At 47.1% G+C, this 23,599-nt stretch overlaps 1 protein-coding gene across 6 annotated transcripts in view; it reads right to left on the bottom strand.

Annotated features, from left to right (window-relative positions):
* The window catches only part of ATF1 (activating transcription factor 1), a 61,496-nt gene extending 37,897 nt beyond the window's left edge, over window positions 1–23,599 (bottom strand). Inside the window, exons 1-3 of one of the 6 annotated variants that reach the window (XM_063646943.1) lie at window positions 23,012–23,385; window positions 20,229–20,305; window positions 3,303–3,401 (exon numbers count right to left, since the gene is read on the bottom strand). In XM_063646943.1, the coding sequence (XP_063503013.1) occupies window positions 3,303–3,395 (93 nt within the window). In that variant the 5' untranslated portion in view covers window positions 3,396–3,401; window positions 20,229–20,305; window positions 23,012–23,385. Of the gene's footprint in view, window positions 1–3,302; window positions 3,402–7,715; window positions 7,738–13,310; window positions 13,438–20,228; window positions 20,306–23,011; window positions 23,386–23,579 lie in introns of those variants that run through there. The other 5 variants (XM_054442814.2, XM_054442815.2, XM_054442816.2 and 2 more) reach the window with 5 other exon arrangements.

Genomic DNA, 23,599 nt, shown 5'->3' with positions numbered 1-23,599 from the left:
CTTGGCCAGGCTGGTCCTGAACTCCTGACCCTGTGATCTACCCGCCTCGGCCTCCCAAAGTGCTGGGATTACAGGCGTGAGCCACTGTGCCCGGCCTGCCAGCCATATTATTTTTAAAAAATCACTATGAAATGATTTACTATCTAGAAATGTATTTATTCCACCTCACTGTAAATATGCTTCTGAGGAAATTTGGAGAAGAATCACATCTAACTAAAATAACTGAAATATACACATAAGTAAGCCAACTGAATTAGAACATTTCTGTAAAGTGCTCTATTAACAGAAAAATAATCAAAGAAAGACTCCACCTTATTTTTCTAGCACCATCTGGAGAAGACACTGCTATTCTTCACAGATATAGCCAAATAAGGCAGAAGGATATATCAAGCTTAAAGGACTAACCCTTTGGGTCACTGGTTTTCAAACCTTTTGGTCACAAATCCTTTCGACATTCTTAAAACTTATTGAGGACCCCCCAAAATTATTATTTCAGTTATATTTATTAATACTTACCATATGTAAAATTAAATTTAAAAAAATTAACAGTTCATTTCAAAATACAATAACAATCCATTACACGTTACCATACCTATTTCCATTAACACATTTTCAAAAATAATTAGTGAGAGAAATGGCATTGTTTTACATTTCTGCAAATTTCCTTAATATCTGGCTTAATAGAAAACAGCTGAAATCAGCCGGGTGCAGTGGCTCACGCCTGTAATCCCAGCACTTTGGGAGGCCGAGGTGGGTGGATCACTTGAGGTCAGTAGTTCAAGACCAACCTGGTCAATATGGTGAAACCCCATCTCTACTAAAAATACAAAAATTAGTTGGCCGTGGCAGTGGGCACTTGTATTCCCAGCTACTCGGGAGGGTGAGGCAGGAGAATCACCTGAACCCAAGAGGCAGAGGTTGCAGTGAGCCAAGATGGCACCACTGCACTCCAGCCTGGGCGACAGAGCAAGACTCTGTCTCAAAAAAAAAAAAAAAAAAAAAAAAAAAAGGCCGGGCGCGGTGGCTTAGGCCTGTAATCCTAGCACTTTGGAAGGCTGAGGCGGGCAGATCACGAGGTCAGGAGATAGAAACCATCCTGGCTAACAAGGTGAAACCCCGTCTCTACTAAAAATACAAAAAATTAGCCGGGCGTGGTGGCGGGCGCCTGTAGTCCCAGCTACTTGGGAGACTGAGGCAGGAGAATGGCGTGAACCCAGGAGGCGGAGCTTGCAGTGAGCCGAGATCGCGCCACTGCACTCCAGCCTGGGTGACAGAGCAAGACTCCGTCTCCAAAAAAAATAAAATTAAAATAAAAAAACAAAGAAAAAGAAAACAGCTGAAATCTCTTATCTGATTCTACATTAATTATGTTATCATACATTGTTTTGGTTGAATTATATGAAGAAAATCTGCCCTCACATAGATATGCAATTAGAAAAGATGTGTAGTGTTTTAAAAGCCTTTTCATTTAATTGTATTCTTTGATACAACAGCAAAACTCAGCAAGTTATAATTTCTTAAAGGTTATTTGCTATGTACAGTCTGAACTTTGTGTATTGTTAACACTAAAATCCATTAGTCACATCTTGCACTTTAAATGGCTCTTACACTCATGCATGATTTTTTTTTTTTTTTTGGAGATAGGGTCTCACTCTGTCACCCAGGCTGGAGTGCAGTGGCATGATTATAGCTCACTGCTGCCTTGAACTCCTGGGCTCAAACAATCCTCCTGCTTCAGCCAAGTAGCTGTTACTACAGGTGTTGTAGTGCCACCATACCCAGCTAATTTTTAAAACTTTTTTGGCCGGGTGCGGTGGCTCACGCCTATAATCCCAGCACTTTGGGAGGCTGAGGTGGGTGGATCACCTGAGGTCAGGAGTTTGAGACCAGTCTGGCCAACATGGTGAAACCCTATCTCTACCAAAAATACAAAAAATTAGCTGGGTGTGGTGGCGGGCGCCTGTAATCCCAGCTACTCAGGAGGCTGAAGCAGGAGAATCGCTTGAACCCGGGAGGCGGAGGTTGTAGTGACCCGAGATCGAGATTGTGCCACTGCACTCCAGCCTGAGAGACAGAGCGAGACTCCGCCTGGAAAAACAAAAACAAAAACAAAGAAAACAACTCTAAATACAGTTAGGCCTCTTTATTCATGGGTTCTGCATCCATGAGTTTCACATCTGTGGATTCAACCAACCACAGATTGAAAATATTCAGGAAAAAAAAATTTCTCTATACTGAACATGTACAGACTTTTTTTCTTGTCATACAGTATAACTATTCACATAGCATTTACATAGTATTAGGTATTAAAAGTAATCTAGAAATAAAGTATACAGGAAAATATGTAGGTTATATATAAATACCATGCCATTTTCTATCAGGGTCTTTAAGCGTCACACATCTTGGTATCTGTGAAGGTCCTGGAACCAGTCTCCCACAGATACTGAGGGATGACTATATACTTTGTTTAAAAGAAAATAAAACCAAATGATCTGGACAAGATATTTAAAGTCCACCTTCTTTTCTTATATTTTAACATTTTATACAGTCTTTTTTGCTTGTTTTTCTATTTTATTATTTATTTATTTATTTTTACGATATGGAGTTGCCCAGGCTGGAGTGCAGTGGCATGGTCTGTGCTCACTGCAACCTCCAGCTCCCAGGCTCAAGCGATTCTCCTGCCTCAGCCTCCCGAGTAGCTTGGATTACAGGCAACCGCCACTGCACCTGGCTAATTTTTGTATTTTTATTAGAAACAGGGTTTCACCATGTTGGTCAGGCTAGTCTTGAACTCCTGACCTCGTGATCCGCCCGCCCTGACCTCCCAAAGTGCTAGGATTATAGGCGTGAGCCACCGCGCCTGGCCTTTGCTTTTGTTTTTTTTTTTTTTAACATTAATGCCAGGTGTGGTGGCTCACACCTGTAATCCCAGCATTTTGGGAGGCCAAGGTGGGTGGATTACCTGAGGTCAGGAGTTCGAGACCAGCCTGGCCAACATGGTAGAACCCCATCTCTACTAAAAATACAAAAAAAAGCCAGGCGTGGTGGCAGATGCCTGTAGTCTCAGCTACTTGGGAGGCTGCGGTAGGAGAATTGCTTGAACCCAGGAGGTGGAGGTTGCAGTGAGCCAAGATCATGCCACTGCACTCCAGCCTGGGCAACTAGAGCAAAAATCTGCCTCAAAAAAAACCCCAAAAAACAAAAACCAAAATAAAACACATTAATAATCAGTCTGAAACAAGATTAATCTGCATATAAAATATTCCTAACAAGCTCAGTATTTTGGCCAGTCCCTCCCTTACCTGTTGAGCAATATGAGAAATGTGAGCTCCCTGAACTGCTGAACCAGGTTGAGGTGCTGTCTCTGACGTGGTACTCTTGTGGGAATCTTCCATAATCAACTATAAGGGGGAAAAAAGTCAGTTAAAATTAAATATGATACAGAATGTTTAAAGTATACTATAGAGTCATATAAAAATTGATCATTTGGTTGCCTCAATGGAAAAGAACTGGTAGCAATGGTATAGAGACAGAAAGGGGACTGTGCATATTCTTTAAATTTTTTGAATTTTGGCCCACAAAAACATGTTTAAGTTTAATAAAAGGCACATATGAACATAAATTATGATGACTAAATTTGCAAATGTTATCCCATTGAAGAATGATGACAGTCTTCCTGTCTACGGACACAAACATATCTGTCTCTAGTCTAGGGAAGTTTCTAAGTGCACATATAGTTTTTTATATAGAGAATTTACTGAGTAAAAGTTGAACAAATAAATAAAACTATACCTAAGGAGGTTCTAAATAGGTTCTAGAAAACTTAGATAATCAACTTCAGGATATGTAGGCTAGTTAAGAATGAGAATAAATGAGCTATGAGAGATCAAATACGGCAACTAGGGAGAGAACCACTAACAAAGAAGCTGGTAAAAGATTTAGACAGAATTTAATGTTTTTAAAGGTTACCTGGAAAGGCCAAAAAAAAAAAAAAAAAAGAGAGGGCTAGCCAGAAAGCATATGAAAAGATGCTCAATATCACTATTAAGGAAATGCACTGAAAACTACAATGAAGTATCACCTCATACATACCCATTAGAACGGGTAATATCAAGACACAGAAAATACCAAGTGTTGGCAAGGATGTGAAGAAACTGGAACCCTTGTACACTACTGTGCTGGTGGGAATGTAAAGTGGCGCAGCTATTATGGAAAACGCTATGGCAGTTCCTCAAACAAAAATAGAGCAATTTCACTTGGTGGTGTATATATCCAGAAGAATTGAAAGCAGGGTCTCAAAGAGAAGAATATTTGTACACCTATGTTCATGGCAGCATTATTATTCACAATAGCCAAAAGGTGGAAGCAACCCAAATATTCATCAGTGGATGAATGGATAAATAAAATAGTGACTGTACGTACAATGGAATATTGTTCAGCCTTAGGAAGAAACTCCTGTCACATGCTACAGCATGGATAAACCTTGAGCATATTGTGCTAAGTCAAATAACCCGGTCATAAAAATACAAAAACTTTATGATTCCACTAATTTGACATATCTAGAGTAGCAAAACTCCACAGAAACAAGAAATAGAATGGTGGCTATCAGGGACTAAGGGAAGGAGCAAATGGAGAGTTGCTGTTTAAGGGACATGAAAAAGTTCTGGGCTGGTCATGGTGGCTCAAGGCCGCAATCCTAGCACTTTGGAAGGCCAATATGGGCAGACTGCCTGAGCTGAAGAGTTCAAGACCAGCCCTGGGCAACACGGTTTCTACTAAAATACAAAAAAAAATTAGCCAGGGGTGGTGGCAAGCGCCTGTAATCCCAGCTACTTGGGAGGCTAAGGCACAAGAATTGCTTGAACCCAGGAGGCGGAGGTTGCAGTGAGTGGATCGTGCCACTGCACTCCAGCCTGAGTGACAGAGGGAGACTGTCTCAAAAAAAAAAAGTTCTGGACATTGGTTGTACACACTGTGAATGTACTTAACACTATAGAACTGTACGTTTAAAAATGGTTAATATGGCCAGGCGCGGTGGCTGACGCCTGTAATCTCAACATTTTGGGAGGCCGAGGTGGGCGGATCATGAGGTCAAGAGATCGAGACCATCCTGGTCAACATAGTGAAACCTTGTCTCTACTAAAAATAAAAAATTAGCTGGGCGTGGTGGCAGGTGCCTGCAGTCCCAGCTACTCAGGAGGCTGAGGCAGGAGAATCATTTGAACCCAGGAAGTGGAGGTTGCAGTGAGCTGAGATCGCACCACTGCACTCCAGCCTAGTGACAGAGCGAGACTCCGTCTCAAAAAAAAAAAAAAAAAAAAAGGTTAATATGGCCAGGTGTGGTAGCTCACGCCCATAATCCCAACACACTGGGAGGCTGAGGCACAAGAATCACATGAGCCCAGGAGTTTGAGACCAGACCTGGCAACATAGTGAGAGCCCGTCTCTACAAAAAATAAAAAATTAGCTGGGCGTGGTAGTATGCCCCTGTAGTCTCAGCTACTCAGGAGGCTGAGGCGAGAGGATTGCTTCAGCCCAGGAGTCAAGGCTGCAGTGAACTGAGATCACACTACCGCACTCCAGCCTTGTCTCAAAAAAAAAAAAAAAGTGAATTCCACGGTACATGTATTTCTCCACAATTAGAGAGAGAGAGGGCAGCTAGGTAGCTGCCCCTTGGCTTCACTGAATTAATAACTGTGGAGTTTAAGCCTACATATTTTCTTCTTCCTTTTTTCTAAGTCAGAAAACATTTTTTTTTTTCTGAGACAGGGTTTCTCACACTGTTGCCCAGGCTGGTGTTGAATGCCTAGGCTCAAGTAATTACTGTCCGCCTCAGCCTCCCAAAGTGCTAGAATTACAGGTTGTAAGTCACCATGCCCAGCCCAAATTCATTTTTAACAACTGAATTGAAGCTATTGTTTTTAGTCAACGGAAAAACGCATGAAATCGCTTCAGACAGAAAGTAGTTTAAATTTTTTTTCCCTCAAATACACCACTAGTCTTTTTCTTCTTACATGGAAAATATACAATAGAAAGAAAAAAGGATGACAGATATTAATCACAATATTGTCTAATTTCTTTTAGTCTTCTATTTCCACAACTTCTTAAAGTCATAACCATACTACATGTACTACTTTGTATCCTCACATTTTGTATCCTGTTTTCATTTATCATACATATTTTCTAGGTTTTAAATAGAAACATATTTAAAGGCTACATAGGCTGGGCAGTGTGGCTCATGCCTGTAATCCCAGCATTTTGGGAGGCTGAGGTGGGCAGATCATCTGAGGTCAGGAGTTTGAGATCAGTCTGGCCATCACGGTGAAACCCCATCTCTACTAAAGTTACAAAAAATTAGCTGGGTATGGTGTCGCATGCCTGTAATCCCAGCTACTCAGCAGGAGAATCGCTTGAACCCGGAAGGCGGAGGTTGCAGTAAGCTGGGATTGCCCACTGCCCTCCAGCCTGGGCAACAGAGCCAGACTCCATCTCAAAAATAAATAAATAAAGGCTTCATAATACAGCATCCAGAGAATGTGCATAAACTGTATTTTTTACCAAAACAATACTGTCATGAACATCTTTGGTGCACAAACCTTTTTCTGTAATTAAGATTTTTTTCTGTGAGTTCCAAAAAAGAGAATTACTTAATGTAAGGGAATTACATAGGAAATATTTAAAGTTTTCTGAATGAATTGTAGTTTATCAAAAGCACGTAAGAAAGCAATAGAAATTTTTTAAAAATAATTAATTTGATAGGTAAAAAATATACATTGTGTCATATTTCTTTAATTCTCCATTAGTTGTATGAGTTATCTGGTCATATCATTTGTCCATCCATTTACCAGAGTCTCAAGTGTTTTCCTTCTTTTTTTTTTTTTTAAGACAGGGTGTTGCTCTGTGACCCTGGCTGGAGTGCAGTGGTGTGATCACAGCTCACTGCAGTCTCAATCTACTGGGCTCAAGTGATCCTCACACCTCAGCCTCCCAAGCAGCTGGGACCACAGGCACGCACCACCATATCTGGCTGATTAAAAAAAATTTTTTTTTTCCTTTTTTGAGACAGAGTCTTGCTCTGTCACCCAGGCTGGAGTGCAGTGGCACGATCTGGGCTCACTGCAAGCTCCGCCTCCTGGGTTCACACCACTCTCCCTCCTGCCTCAGCCTCCTGAGTAGCTGGGACTACAGGCGCCCGCCACCATGCCCAGCTAATTTTTTGTATTTTTAGTAAAGACGGGGTTTCACTGTGTTAGCCAGGATGGTCTCGATCTCCTGACCTCGTGATCTGCCCGCCTAAGCCTCCCAAAGTGCTGGGATTACAGGCATGAGCCACCATACCCAGCCTAATTTTTAAAACTTTTTGTGGAGACGAGGTTTTGGCCTTGAACTCCTGAGCTCAAACGATCCACCCATCTTGGCCTCCTAAAGTGTTGCGATTACAGGCATCAGCCATACTGGCCAATTCAGTGCTTTTTAATCTACACTAATACAAGGTAATCCCACAGACTAATATACAAACAGAAAAGACAAAATCATGTACCTTCTGCAAATATCTCTACTAAAAATACCTTTTAAATACTCCACTTAAGAAGACATAAATTAGAATACAGAGCAAAGAAGAAAAAAGATATAATCCTAAAGCACTGAAACTATAAAAGAGTTTTTATAATCTTGTTAATTACTAAAAATGATACTTTTGTTTTGCTCTGACTCACTGATTTTTTCCCTCCATAACAGTATCCTTAAGAATTCCTACTTCTCCATCCTGGACAATGTAGCAAGACCTCGTCTCTACAAAAAAAAAAAAAAATTCTAATTAGCAAGGTGTAGTGGCGCATGCCTGTGGTCCCAGATACTGCAGGAGGTGGGGGTGCTGGAGAGGGGGGTGCCCACTGATACTGGAGGATCACTTGAACCCAGGAGGTTGCGGTTGCAGTGGGCCATGATCATGCCACTAACATTCCAGCCTGGGTGACAGCAAGACCCTGTTTCAGAAAAGTAAGATACAGTCCTACTTCTAATAGAAACTAATATGATCAACAAAAAAACACACATATCAACAGTAAAACTCACTATAATCAGCAAGTAACATTTTGGACAATAATTATAACCACCTTTCCTACAAAAAAGATAACTAACAGGGTGCATAATTGTAATTCCAGCTACTTAGGAGGCTGAGGCAGGTGGACTGCTTGAGTCCCCCAGGAGTTCAAAACCAGCCTGGGGAACACAGAGAGAGCCCATCATCTCAATTTAAAAAAAAAAAAAAAAGATAACATATTTTCCATTATTGTATACATGAAGAATCAACATATCAAATAAAGCTCTTGGCCGGGCACGGTGGCTCAGGCTTGTAATCCCAGCACTTTGGGAGGCCGAGGCAGGCAGATCACGAGGTCAGGAGACCGAGACCATCCTGTGAATGGTGAAACCCCGTCTCTACTAAAAATACAAAAAATTAGCTGAGCGTGGTGGCGGGCGCCTGTAGTCCCAGCTACTCGGGAGGCTGAGGAGGAAGAATGGTGTGAACCTGGCAGGCGGAGCTTGCAGTGAGCCGAGATCACGCCACTGCACTCCAGCCTGGGTGACAGAGCGAGACTCCGTCTCAAAAAAAACAAAACAAAACAAAACAAAAAAACAAATAAAGGTCTTTTTTCCAAAATAAAAATTTTATAGTTTTCATCTCATGAACAGTACATACTGTTTTACTGATGTTATCACAATGTAACCTTTATTTGTTCACTTTTTTTAAAGCTTTTATTTCTAAAATTGAGGTTAAGATTAACAATGTGTTAAAAACTTGTTCAATACAGAATAAATTTTATATGTACGAATGCATTTTCTGTAAAAATAAAGTAAGCCCCCAGTTAGCATTATATAAGCTTAACAGGAGATAACCCAAAATCAGGCAGAAATAAGGGAGTAGTGAAACACCGCTTCAAAAGCACCATCAATGGGAATAGAAGGAACTGAGAAATGGTAGGCTGCGATCTTGCTGACATAAGAGAATGTTAGGGAAGGCAGGGCCATTTTAAGAAAACCTGCAGCCGGGCACGGTGGCTCACACCTGTAATCCCAACACTTTGGGAGGCCGAGGTGGGTGGAACACCTGAGGTCAGGAGTTCAAGACCAGCCTGCCAACATGGAGAAACGCTCTCTCTACTAAAAATAAAAAAGAAATTAGCCAGGCATGGTGGCACATGCCTGTAATTCCAGCTACTCGGGAGGCTGAGGCAGAAGAATTGCTTGAACCCAGGAAGCGGAGATTGCAGTGAGCTGAGATAGTGCCAATGCACTCCAGCCTGGGCAACAAGAGTGAAACTCCGTCTCCAAAAAAAAAAAAAAGAAAAGAAAATTTGCAAAGAAAGAAACATTATATGCTAGGCAATAAACTAAGAGCTTTTTAAGCTCAACATTACTGATCATTAGAGAAATGTAAATCAAAACCGCAATGAGATACCATCTCACGTCAGTCAAATGGCGATTACTGGCCTGGCGCATTGGCTCACACCTGTAATCCCAGCACTTTGGGAGACCGAGGCGGGCAGATCACTTGAGGTCAGGAGCTTGAGACCAGCCTGGCCAACGTGGCAAAACCCCATTTCTACTAAAAATACAAAAATTAGCCGGGCGTGGTGGCGGGCACCTGTAGTCCCAGCTACTTGGAAGGCTGAGGCAGGAGAATTGCTTGAACCCAGGAGGCGAAGAGGATGCAGTGAACAGAAATTGCACCACTGCACTCCAACGTGGGCAAGAGAGCAAGACTCAGTCTCAAGACGAAAAAAAATAACCAGCATCATGGGTGACTGTGGTCCCAGCTACTCGGGAGGCTGCCCAGGAGGCGGAGGTTGTGGTGAGCCAAGATTGTGCCACTGCACTCCAACGTGGGCAACAGAGCAAGAGTCAGTCTCAAGAAAAACAGAAAAATAGCCAGCATCGTGGGCGACTGTGGTCCCAGCTACTTGGGAGGCTGCCCAGGAGGCGGAGGTTGTAGTGAGCCAAGATTGTGCCACTGCACTCTAACCTGGGCAATAGAATGAGACTTTGTCTCAAAAAAAAAAAAAAGAATGGCAATTAAAAAGTCAACAGATGTTGGCGAGGTTTGGAGAATAAGGAATGCTTTTACATTGTTGGTGGGAGTGTAAATTAGTTCAACCATTGTGGAAGATAGTGCAGCAATTTCTCAAAGACCTAGAGGTAGAAATACCATTTGACCCAGCAGTACCATTACTGGTATATACCCAAAGCAATATAAATCATTCTATTATAAAGATACATGCACACATATGTTCACTGCAGCACTATTCACAATAGCAAAGACATGGAATCAACCCATATGCCCATCAATGATAGACTGGACAAAGAACATGTACATATACATCATGGAATACTATGCAGCCATAAAAAGGAAAGATAATGTCCTCTGCAGGGTCATGGATGGAGCTGGAAGCTGTTATCCTCAGCAAACTAACAAAGGAACAGAACATCAAACACCGCATGTTCTCACTTATAAGTAGGAGCTGAATGACGAGAACACGGGGACACATGGTGGGAGAACCTGTGGAGGAGGATGCGGGGCGGGGAAGGGAGAGCATCAGGAAGAATAGCTAATGGATGCTGCGCTTAATACCTAGGTGATGGGTTGTTCTGTGCAGCAAACCACCATGGCACATGTTTACCTATGTAATAAACCTGCACATCCTGTGCATGTACCCTGGAACTTAAAAGTTGAAGGAAAAAAAAAGGCTAGGCGCACTCTAGCCTGGGTAACAAAGTGAGACACCCGTCTCTTAAAAGAGAGAGAAATATATTTACACAGTTACCTCACCCCAGCTTTAGAAATGGGGCAACTTGGCCGGGCACAGTGGGTCACACCTGTAATCCCAGAACTTTGGGAGGCCAAGGTGGGTGGATCACTTGAGGTCAGGAGTTTGAGACCAACCTGACCAACATGGTGAAACTCGGTCTCTACTAAAACTACAAAATTAGCCAGGGGTGGTGGCACATGCCTATAATCCCAGCTACTTGGGAGGCTGAGGAAGGAGAATCGCTTAAACTCAGGAGGCGTAGGTTGCGATGAGCCGAGATCATGCCATTGCACTCCAGCCTGGGCAACAAGAGTGAAACTCCAACTCAAAAAAGAAAAAAATAAAAAAAAAAAGGAATGGAGCAATTCAGGCACAATAAAACTTGCAAAAATATAGCCAAGTGCGGTGGCTCATTCCTGTAATCCCAGCACTTTGGGAGACACTTTGTACCCTTAAGTGATAGGATCACTTGAGCCCAGGAGTTTGAGACCAATCTGAGCAACACAGTGAGACGCTATTGTTACACGATGGGGTCCCGATCCAGACCCCAACAGAGGGTTCTTGGATCTCGCACAAGAAATAATTCAGGTCAAGTCCACAGTGTGAAGTAAAAGCAAGTTTATTAAGAAAGTAAAGGAATAAAAGAATGGCTACTCCATAGACACAGCAGCCCCGAGGGCTGCTGGTTGTCCACTTTTATGGTTATTTGTTGATGATATGCTAAACAAGGGGTGGATTTTTCATGCCTCCCCTTTTTAAACCATACAGGGTAACTTCCTGACTTTGCCATGGCATTTGTGAACTGTCATGGAACTGCTGCGAGTATAGCAGTGACGACGACCAGAGGTCACTCTCGTGGCCATTTTGGTTTTGGTGGGTTTTGGCCGGCTCCTTTACTGCAACTGTTTTATCATCAAGGTCTTTATGACCTGTCTTTTGTGCTGACCTCCTATCTCATCCCGTGACTTAGAATGCCTTAACCATCTGGGAACGCAGGCCAGTAGGTTTTAGCCTCATTTTACCCAGCCTGTTTAAGATGGAGTTGCTCTGGTTCACACACCTCTGACATTTCCCCCCTCTAAGAGAAACCTTAATCCTAAGGGTTGCAGAGGGACGAAGATCCATCTTCTATAACTTCTTCAGGCTAAATATTCCTGCCTGCCTATGAGGGTCTCATGCATTCAGGGTAAAAAGGAGCTCAGTCAGAAAGCATCAGTATGGTAAGGTTCATTCATAACTCAAGTTTCAATAAAAGGTGGTATCTGGAAAATTAGTAAGAAAACATTCAGTAAACTTGTCCTGTATTCCTACGCAAAAAGTATAACAGCAATATATTCCACAAGAGTAAAGCAAAATAGGCTGGGTACAGTGGCTCACACCTGTAATCCAGCACTTTGGGAGGCCGAGGTGGGTGGATTCGAGGTCAGGAATTCGAGGCCAGCCTGGCCAACATGGTGAAACCCTATCTCTACTAAAAATACAAAAGTTAGCTGGGCGTTGTGACGTGTGCCTGTAATTCCAGCTACTTGGGAGGCTGAGGCCAGAGAATTGCTTGAACCCAGGAGGCGGAGGCCGCAGTGAGCCAAGATGGTGCCACTGCAGTCCAGCCCGGGCGACAGAACAAGACTCTGTCTCAAAAAGAAAGAAAGAAAAAAAAAGAGTAAAGCAAAATAAGTAAAGTTATTCCAAGTAAACTAAATTAGAAGACTTTTCATGAACTGGGCAACCGTTGGAACTAAGCTGATATCAGGTTGTTAGCTGATTGTAATGTGCCCAGAACTAGAATACTGATCCAGATTTTTAAATTACCCATCCCTCTTGTTTATTCTGAGCAACAATTAGAGATTACTGGTTGGTTTACAAGAATACACAGTGTTAGCCTAAATTGCAGAAACAAACTTAAAAACAATTAATGAGACCAGAATTTAATAACAAGTGTACCATAGTTTTTTGAAACATAGTATTTCTCTCTCCAGTTTCCCATTTTTACTAAAGACAAATTATGGTAAGACTGACTTGCTTTATTATACTTGGCCTGATTGTTTGTATAAAGTGCAGCAAGAATAATAATTTTTCACATAGGCTTTTTAATTGGCTTTGATGGAACTCTGTTTCATAAGGAATCTCAGATAAGACTTTTTTAAAAGCCAAGCCCTGACATGGGTTTGTACCCTTAAATACCTATAAGTTGGGTAAATTTCTCTCCTTTTGAGGTCCCAAGATAACTTGGGGCTCCTGGACAGGTGAGAAAGTGACATTCTTTACTTACCATAGGTCAGAAACCCTGTACAGGCACTGTGTAGGCAAGGTATGAGGCCAGTTCCCCAAAGGGCTTTTATTGGCTCTACAAGTCAAGTTTGATTCCTTAAAGAAAAGCACATCATTCCAGTCAAAGCCTTGGTAAAATAACCACTTTCTCCAATTGTATTCTGTTACAAAAGAAAACAGATTCCTATTGCACTTATGCAAATAACTACATTGCCATAAGTTAAGAATACTCACAACTAGTTTCCAATTCTGGAGAAATCTGATATAGAGAAACAAATATGTTCCAAATTTCATTCACAGCAGTATACTTTACTCAATTGCTACAAACTGTAAATAGCTCAAATGAAAAGTTTCCTTGACTCTGAAAAACAAAACAAAGGATCAGCAACATTTTAATAAAAGTTAAAAAGATTACTTCAGTTTTCTATTGGTTCAGTTGACTCAATTAACTCATGTTTCATTTGATATTCATGAACATTCTAGCTTTTCATGAGAGTTCTGAAAGTTGTTTCCTCTATTCTAATGTTACAATTTCCAAAGTTATTAGAAACCTGCATTTAAGAACACCTGCTAGAGTTCTATAGCTGATTATAAATCAGCTTCTAAACAGGATTAAAACAAGACAACAATTGTCTGTGGATGATAAAAAGTTTTAGGAGAGCCACTATTAAAGCCAGAAATGATAAGGAAATTTGGTTATTTCTGTGGCACACAATATTTTGCATAACAATTATAATTATTAATAACAGACACTAAATCATATTAGAATTATAGGAGTTTCCCTTAACTTTGGAACATATACCAATAATACAGTTATGTAAATATAATCCAAAGAAAGCAAAACACCATTTGACATTTGATAATGCTTCCTGTATGAATTTTTTTTTTTTTTTTTAGATGGAGTCTCGCTCTGTCACCCAGGCTGGATGGAGTGCAGTGGTGCAATCTCAGATCACTGCAACCTCCCCCTCCCAGGTTCAAGCACTTCTCCCGCCTCAGCCTCTTGAGTAGCTGTGACTACAGGTGTGCGCCACTATGCCCGGCTAACTTTTGTATTTTTTGATAGAGATGGGGTTTCACCATGTTGGCCAGACTGGTCTCAAACTCCTAACCTCAAGTGATCCATCCGCCTCGACCTCCCAAAGTGCTGGGATTACAGGTTTGTGCCACTGTGCCCTGCCAACTTAGAACAATTATTTAACTTTTTAGCCAAAAAAACCCCCACATTTCCGTGCCTTCTTATAATCTTTTACCAAAAGTACATTCTATTTTCCTTACTACACACCTTACATGTAAAACTGTCTCTTCAATAGTCTCAGTTACATGTTCCAATTTTAACTTTTAGCGACTTTACTTTTGGTGAAAACCCTGGTTAGTAAGCAATTTTAATTATGTACTAGGTGTGGAGCCTAGCGTAGGACACACCAGGCAGAAGTGCAGATAAGAGCTGACTCTCCAGCACAGCTTAGGGGCGTGGCTAACTCCACATGTCCCCAGGCCTTATCTAGAATCTAATGGCTTTAAGGTAGGGTAAACTGAACAATTTTTAAAAGTCAAAGAAACAGTTTATGACCTTAAATAATTTAACAAACTTAACATCTGACCTGCATAATTAAGACTAAGATTTTTATCAATTTTAAAGATGTGTTTATTTCCTAAAGATTACTAAACTTACATGAACTAAAAGGCATTAGTTTTTATTTTGCTTTCAAAATATTTGATTTAAATGTTTATTTTTGTTTAAGCCAATTAATCAGAGCTCTTTTATATAAATATTACACACAACACCTATATAGCTACACAGAAAGACAGAAGATGATGATAATAGTGGTTGTAAGATTTTTCATTTGCCAGTTTTTAAGTTTCTTAATTGGATTACTGGCTTTGGGGTGGAACCCTTGGAAGAACAGGGCCAGGTAAGGGGTCTCTGGTGCCTCTTGTTTTTCCCAAGGAGTCCAGGCTGTTAGAGCTTGAATATCCGCTTTTAATTAAGCTGATTTTAACCATAGCACTCTTTAATAAAGTCCTTTTAGAAATTTTTATGCCAAATGGCTGGTATTTCTGGCTTTTGAATGTTATCAAAGGTAACCTCCCAGGTGCTTAGAAAAAGGAAAATATAAGACAGTTCAGCTCTCCCTCTCCCTCTCCCTCTCCCTCTCCCTCTCCCTCTCCCTCTCCCTCTCCCTCTCCCTCCTCTCCCTCCTCTCCCTCCTCTCCCTCCTCTCCCTCCTCTCCCTCCTCTCCCTCCTCTCCCTCCTCTCCCTCCTCTCCCTCTCCCTCTCCCTCTCCCTCTCCCTCTCCCTCTCCCTCTCCCTCTCCCCTCTTTTTTTCGGTCTCCCTCTCCTTCTTTTTTCGGTCTCCCTCTGTTGCCGAAGCTGGACTGTACTGCCGGGATCTCGGCTTGCTGCAACCTCCCTGCCTCGGGCTCCTGTGACTCTCCTGCCTTGGCCTGCCGAGTGCCTGGGATTGCAGGCGCGCGCCGCCACGCCTGAATGGTTTTTGTATTTTTGGTGGAGACGGGGTTTCGCCGTGTTGACCGGGCTGGTCTCCAGCTCCTGGCCTCGAGTGATCTGCCTGCCTCGGCCTCCCGAGGTGCTGGGATTGCAGACGGAGTCTCGCTAACTCAATGCTCAATGGTGCTCAGGCTGGAGTGCAGTGGTGTGATCTCGGCTCTCTGCAACCTCCACCTACCAGCCTCCTGCCTTGGCCTCTTAAAGTGCTAAGATTACAGCCTCTGCCCCACCGCCACCCCGTCTAGGAAGTGAGGAGCGTCTCTGCCTGGCCGCCCATCGTCTGGGATGTGAGGAGCCCCTCTGCCCGGCCGCCCTATCCGGGAAGTGAGGAGCGCCTCTGCCCGGCCGCCCATCATCTGGGATGTGAGGAGCGCCTCTGCCCGGCTGCCACCCCGTCTGGGAGGAAGTGAGGAGCGCCTCTGCCCGGCTGCCCCGTCTGGGAGATGAGGAGCACCTCTGCCCGGCCGCCCCATCTGGGAGGAAGTGAGGAGCGCCTCTGCCCTGTTGCCCTATCTGGGAAGTGAGGAGCGCCTCTGCCTGGCCGCCACCCCGTCTGGGAAGTGAGGAGCGCCTCTGCCCGGCTGCCACCCCATATGGGAAGTGAGGAGCGCCTCTGCCCAGCCGCCCCTTCTGGGAGATGAGGAGCGCCTCTGCCCAGCCGCCCCGTCTGGGAGGTGAGGAGTGCCTCTGCCCGGCCGCCCCGTCTGGGAGGTGAGGAGCGCCTCTGCCTGGCCGCCACCCCGTCTGGGAGGAAGTGAGGAGCACCTCTGCCCAGCTGCCCCATCTGGGAAGTGAGGAGCGCCTCTGCCCGGCTGCCACCCCCTATGGGAAGTGAGGAGCGCCTCTGCCCGGCCGCCCACTCTGGGAAGTGAGGAGCGCCTCTGCCCGGCCGCCCACTCTGGGAAGTGAGGAGCGCCTCTGCCCGGCCGCCCACTCTGGGAAGTGAGGAGCGCCTCTGCCCGGCCGCCCACTCTGGGAAGTGAGGAGCGCCTCTGCCCGGCCGCCCACTCTGGGAAGTGAGGAGCGCCTCTGCCCGGCCGCCCACTCTGGGAAGTGAGGAGCGCCTCTGCCCGGCCGCCCACTCTGGGAGGTGAGGAGTGCCTCTGCCCGGCCGCCCCGTCTGGGAGGTGAGGAGCGCCTCTGCCTGGCCGCCACCCCGTCTGGGAGGAAGTGAGGAGCACCTCTGCCCGGCCGCCCACTCTGGGAGGTGAGGAGCGCCTCTGCCTGGCCACTCCGTCTGGGAAGGGAGGAGCGCCTCTGCCCGGCCACCCCGTCTGGGAGGTGAGGAGCGCCTCTGCCCGGCTGCCACCCCGTCTGGGAGGAAGTGAGGAGCACCTCTGCCCGGCCGCCACCCCATATGGGAAGTGAGGAGCGCCTCTGCCTGACCACTCCGTCTGGGAGGTGAGGAGCGCCTCTGCCCGGCCGCCCCGTCTGGGAGGTGAGGAGTGCCTCTGCCCGGCCGTCACCCCGTCTGGGAGGAAATGAGGAGCACCTCTGCCCGGCTGCCCCGTCTGGGAGATGAGGAGCACCTCTGCCCGGCCGCCCCGTCTGGGAGATGAGGAGCACCTCTGCCCGGCCGCCCCGTCTGGGAGGTGAGGAGTGCCTCTGCCCGGCTGCCACCCCGTCTGGGAGGAAGTGAGGAGCACCTCTGCCCGGCCGCCCCCTCTGGGAAGTGAGGAGCGCCTCTGCCTGGCCGCCACCCCGTCTGGGAGGAAGTGAGGAGCGCCTCTGCCTGGCTGCCACATCTGGGAAGGGAGGAGCGCCTCTGCCCGGCCGCCACACCGTCTGGGAAGTGAGGAGCGCCTCTGCCTGGCTGCCCCATCTGGGAAGGGAGGAGCGCCTCTGCCCGGCCGCCACACCGTCTGGGAAGTGAGGAGCGCCTCTGCCTGGCTGCCCCATCTGGGAAGGGAGGAGCACCTCTGCCCGGCCGCCACACCGTCTGGGAAGTGAGGAGCGCCTCTGCCTGGTCGCCCCGTCTGGGAGGTGAGGAGCGCCTCTGCCCGGCCGCCCAGTCTGGGAAGTGAGGAGCGCCTCTGCCCGGCCGCCCTGTCTGGGAGGTGAGGAGCGCCTCTGCCTGGCCGCCACCCCATCTGGGAGGAAGTGAGGAGCGTCTCTGCCCGGCCGCCCCGTCTGGGAAGTGAGGAGCGCCTCTGCCCGGCCGCCCCCTCTGGGAAGTGAGGAGCGCCTCTGCTCGGCCGCCCCCTCTGGGAAGTGAGGAGCGCCTCTGCTCGGCCGCCCCGTCGGGGAAGTGAGGAGCGCCTCTGCCCGGCCGCCCCGTCTGGGAGGTGAGGAGCGCCTCTGCCCGGCTGCCACCCGGTCTGGGAGGAACTGAGGAGCGCCTCTGCCCGGGCGGCCCCGTCTGGGAAGCGAGGAGCGCCTCTGCCCGGGCGGCCCCGTCGGGGAAGTGAGGAGCGCCTCTGCCCGGCCACCCCGTCTGGGAGGAGAGGAGCGCCTCTGCCCGGGCGGCCCCGTCTGGGAAGCGAGGGGCGCCTCTGCCCAGCCGCCCTGTCTGGGAGGTGAGGAGCGCCTCTGCCCGGCTGCCCTGTCTGGGAGGTGTACCCAACAGCTCCGAAGAGACAGCGACCATCGGGAGCGGGCCATGAGGACGATGGCGGTTTCGTTGAAGAGAAGGGGAGGAAGTGTGGGGAAAGGAAGGAGAGATCAGATTGTTGCTGTGTCTGTGTAGAAAGGGGTGGGCATAGGAGACTCCATTTTGTTCTGACTAGGAGAAATTCTTCTGCCTTGGGATGCTGTTGATCTATGGCCTTTCCCCCAGCCCCCTGCTCTCTGAAACATGTGCTGTGTCAACTCAGGGTTAAATGGATTAAGGGTGGTGCAAGATGTGCTTTGTTAAACAGATGCTTGAAGGCAGCATGCTCTTTAAGAGTCATCACCACTCCCTAATCTCAAGTACTCAGGGGCACAAACACTGCAGAAGGCCGCAGGGTCCTCTGCCTAGGAAAACCAGAGACCTTTGTTCATGTGTTTATCTCCTGACCTTCTCTCCACTATTATCCTATGACCCTGCCATATCCCCCTCTCCGAGAAACACCCAAGAATGATCAATAAATACTTCAGAAATTAAAAAAAAAAAAAAAATAAGACAGTTCACAGAGGAGAAGAGAATAGACAAAGTCATGCAGATATTAAACCAGCAACGACTTACTTCCTAGGTGGGGAATTGAACCTGGACTGTTGCCATGAAAGTGCAAAAGCTGGCCGGGTGTGGTGGCTCATGCCTGTAATCCCATCACTTTAGGAGGCTGAGGCAGGTGGATCACCTGAGGTCAGGGGTTCGAGACCAGTCTGCCCAATATGATGAAACCGCATCTCTACTAAAAATACAAAAATTAGCTAGGTGTGGTGGCACACACCTGTAATCCCAGCTACTTGGGAGGCTGAGACAGGCAAATCACTTGAACTCGGGAGGTGGAGGTTGCAGTGAGCTGAGATCGCACCACTGCACTACAGCCCGGGCAACAGAGCAAGACTCCACCTCAAAAAAAAAAAAAAAAAAAAAAAGTGCAAAGGCTTAGCTACTGAGCTACAGCACAGGGCAGTCTCTGTTCACTTTCCCAGAAGGAGTCTAGAGTAGTTAATTTTGAGCTTATAAGGGCTTTTAACTATTTAATATGATTTTTAGAGCTAACTATGACATGAACCCTGAAATTCCTGTTCCCTGAAGGTGGGGACCAAAAGAAAATACCACCACATGGTTAAAAGATCAAGCTCCCAAGGACATAAAACAAGGTGGAGACTTCATCCAATCTTTTATTTGTTACAGGGACCTGCAGCCAAGTATGTTACTGACCAGCTTGCTGGGTCGTCTTGAAAAGCGAGCTTACGGGTGTTCTTTTTTTTTTTTTTTTTTCCGAGACGGGGATGGAGTCTCGCTCTGTTGCCAGGCTGGAGCACAGTGGCACGATCTCGGCTTACTGCAACCTCCACCTCCTGGGTTCAAGTGATTCTCCTGCCTCAGCCTCCCAAATAGCTGGGACTACAGGCGCATGCCACCACACCCAGCTAATTTTTGTATTTTTAGTAGAGATGGGGTTTCACCATGTTGGCCAGGATAGTCTCGATCTCCTGACCTCGTGATCCATTTACAGGTGTTCTAAGCCTGTGTTTTATCCTAAAGTACCCCTTGACACAGAAAAATGAATTCAAAGCACAAAATACACCAGCTTAAGACTAGCCTTAGAATTTTTTTTCACATTAATCAAAACTTTACAGAGGAGATAAACACTGATTTATTTATTTATTTATTTTGAGACAGAGTCTGGCTCTGTCACCCAGGCTGGAGTACGATTGCGTGATCTCGGCTCAGTGCAACCTCTGCCTCCTGGGTTCAAGCAATTCTCCTGCCTCAGCCTCCCAAATAGCTAGGACTACAGGCACACGTGCCTCCACACCCGGCTGATTTTTTGTATTTTTAGTAGAGACAGGGTTTCACCATGTTGGCCATGGCTGGTCTCAAACTCCTGAAATCAGGGGATCCACCAGCCTCAGCCTCCCAAAGTGCTGGGATTACAGGCCTGAGCCACCATGCCAGGCTGATTTTTTTTTTTTTTTAACGATTCACTTAACCATTTGTACAGTGAGAGAGAAGCCAGAAATCTGACTGGTAATACATTCTTACCCTTTTGCCAGCATCCCAGGCTTCTGAGTTCCCTTTCCCTTAGTGGTCCTAGTGTTCAAGCTTGTGGCATCATTGCCCTGGGAGCCAAGCCATATCATAAAGGAAAATTATATTTTTTTCATTCTGGCCAGAGCAAAATACGTGTGATAAAACAAAGACATTAGCCACTCCACTTAGCACCCAATATCAAACTAGCAAGGCTTAAATTTGCCCCCAGATGGGCCTGTCATCTTTAATTCAACCTCCGACTTGGAGTTTCTACATGTGGCCTCTAGGCAAGATGGTTGCCCTGAGTAATAGAAAAAATAAGAAACTCAAAGTGGAGAAGAAAAGTATTGCCTGTGGCAGGGTGGGGAAGCTGAAGAGCTTAGGGAGGCCAGAGAAAAGACCCACTCTTTGCAGCCGACAATGAAAACTTCAGGCGGCCGCTTGTCCATAGCAAAGGGACCTTTTCCAGCAGTCCCATCAGCTCTCAAGATTCCCCTTTTAGGGAGGAAAAAGCTCCCCATGTCCCGCGATCCTGTTCACGCCTAACCCTGTCACCCATAGCCATCAGCAAAGAGCGCAAGGCAGATTAATCCAAAGAGAACAGCAGTTAAAATCCCATAGTGCCAAACCTGTTCTTAGCTGAGAGGGACTTACCTGAGAGGGACTCTAACTCCCTAAATCTTAGAAGGGCCTCCAACCCAAGGTCGGTCAAGCTTAAGCGTCCTTGCCTTTTATTAAGAGGGGCCTCTAACCCACTGTCTTAGGAGAGACTCCTAAACATAAATACTGGGTTTCCGCAGTATACTCGCTTCTGTGGCCACCACAAATACATTACAGGACCCCAACACTTACCCAAAAGTAGCTGTCTAACCCACTGTCTTAGGAGAGACTCCTAAATACTGGGTTTCCGCAGTATAGTCGCTTCTGTGGCCACCACAAATACGTTACAGGACCCCAACACTTACCCAAAGGTAGCTGTTGGGTCAGGGTTTCTGCACTATTGTCCCTTTGTGGTCGCCAGAAATATGTTACAGGACAGGCGTCCCGATCCAGACCCCAACTGAGGGTTCTTGGATCTCAGGCAAGAAATAATTCAGGGCAAGTCCACAGTGCGATGTAAAAGCAACATTATGAAGAAAGTAAAGGAATAAAAAGAATGGCTACTCCATAGACAGAGCAGCCCCGAGGGCTGCTGGTTACCCATTTTTACTGTTATTTCTCAATGATATGCTAAACAAGGGGTGGATTATTCACACCTCCCCTTTTTAGACCATATAGGGTAACTTCCTGACATTGCCATGGGATTTGTAAATGGCGCTGATGGGAGTGTAGCAGTGAGGATGACCAGAGGTCACTCTTGTGGCCATTTCGGTTTTGGCCAGCTTCTTTACTACAACCTGTTTTATCAGCAAGGTCTTTATGACCTGTATTTTGTGCTGACTTGTCTCATCCTGTGACTTAGAATGCCTTAACTGTCTGGGAATGCAGCCCAGTAGGTTTCAGCCTCATTTTACCCAGCTCCTGTTTAAGATGGAGTTGTTCTAGTTCACACGCCTCTGACACCATCTCTATTAAAAAAAAAAAAAAAAAAAAAACTGGCAAAGATAGCACACCCTATATTTAAAGTCAGAAAGGACTGCCACCTGCTGGTGATCGGGTAGGAATGGACAGATAGCTCACAGACCAAACCTAACCCTAAAAGATAACGGCAAGTATTAAAGAGCTAACACATTCGACTTCAGGGCAACAGTATTGATTCTAATTAAGACATGGAGATAACTGCATATGATAAACTCCAAAGAAAAAAGAGCATTTTAGAAGAATGCATTTCTGTTAACAAAAACCTCAGATTAAAATGCATTCTGAGACATAAATACCTACGAACTCATCACAGGTGAGGCCAGTTTGACAAAGATGCCTGCCAGATCCACGCCGAGCCTCTGAAGCCTAAAGGTTCTCAAAGACTACCACTTTGCCCAATCAATGCTCTTCAAAACACTAACGCCACAACCAGACATTATTTCACATTACAATCATTTCAAAGCGATTCAGCCGCCAGCTGCACGGCGTCGATGAAAGTGAGAAATGCCGGGCTTCGTTTTATGACATACAAGATCAAAGAGAAAGTCACCCTCGGCTGGGTCGCCCATCCAGAAGGGAACAGACGCCCCTGTGTCATTCCTAGCCAGGGGGAAAGCCGCCTACTGTCCCCACTCTGTCCCCGCTGCCAGGCGCAACTCTCCAGGACTGTCTGGGGTGTGCGCGATGCCCGTGCGTCGGTTGGCCGCTAGACTGCAAGCTCCAGGAGGGTAAGGGGCGCGCCTCTTCCCTCAGGGTCGCCAGCGCCAACGCGCTTCGAGGACCCTGTCGCGGGGTTAACCAGACCCGGGCTCCACTCGGCGGACACTGCGCCGAGGCCATAGCCGCGCTGCCCTCCGCCCGGCTCCGGGCCCAACCTCGAGACCTCCCACGGAGAGCTCGCGCCTGCGACTGCAAAGGGCGACTTCTGAGGCGAAAGCCACCCCGCGGGAGGCGGTTTCGGGCTTTACTTTTATTTTGGGGCGAGGGAAAGGAGGAGACGCACGACTGGAAGGGCCCAGCGCAGCACTGCACCGAGGCGCGGGGGCCGGAAGCACGGGCGGCCCCTCCCCCTTCCGCTGCGCCCCTCCCCCACCGCCACCGCCGCGCGCGACCCCCACCCGGCGCGCGACCCGCTCTGCGTCCCCGCCGGCGCCACGTTCCCGCGTCCTTCCCCGCCCGGGCCACGGGGCACGTCCCTCCCCGCCCCCACTTACCTGTGGCTGCCGCCTCGCCGCTCTCCGGGGCGGGAACTTCCACTCCCCCCTCCCAGGTAGATCCGAATTCACTACCCACTTCCCCACCCCCTCACGCAGCGGGGGACGAGCCTCCTTCTCGGGGGTCAGGCGGGGCGGGGAGAATCAATGTCACTTAACAGCCAACTGTCCTAAGCTACCGTTTCCTCGGCAGTCAGGGCCGCTACTGGCGGCATGATCTACACCAGGCTGGGGGCGGGGGCGGGGGCGGGGGAGGGGAGAGGGGCAAAACTGAGCACTAGTGTGCGTTTGGGGTAGGCTACGGCGCTGCCTCCGCGCGGGCCGCCGTCCTGCGTCACCGCGCTGCCCACGTGACGCCCCGCCATCTTGTACGCGGTCCTGACTTGTGGCTAGGGGTTTCTCTGAACGCGTTCCTCAGGCTGCAGCCGGAGAGGGACGCTGCCCGCGGTTCCGTTTCTCCTTAGGAGCTGTACCCCGCCCCGCCCTACGTCCGCTTCCGGAGGCCATGAGCCCCTGGGTGCTCGCGGGAGGCCGTTTTCATCGATGAGTGGCGGCGGTGTCAACTCACCTCCTGCCAATTGACCTCGA

Source organism: Pongo pygmaeus, chromosome 10 (genome assembly GCF_028885625.2).
Source record: "Pongo pygmaeus isolate AG05252 chromosome 10, NHGRI_mPonPyg2-v2.0_pri, whole genome shotgun sequence".
Classification (NCBI taxonomy): domain Eukaryota; kingdom Metazoa; phylum Chordata; class Mammalia; order Primates; family Hominidae; genus Pongo; species Pongo pygmaeus.
Note: the sequence above shows the minus strand (reverse complement) of the source record. Positions and strands in the feature narration are given on the sequence as shown.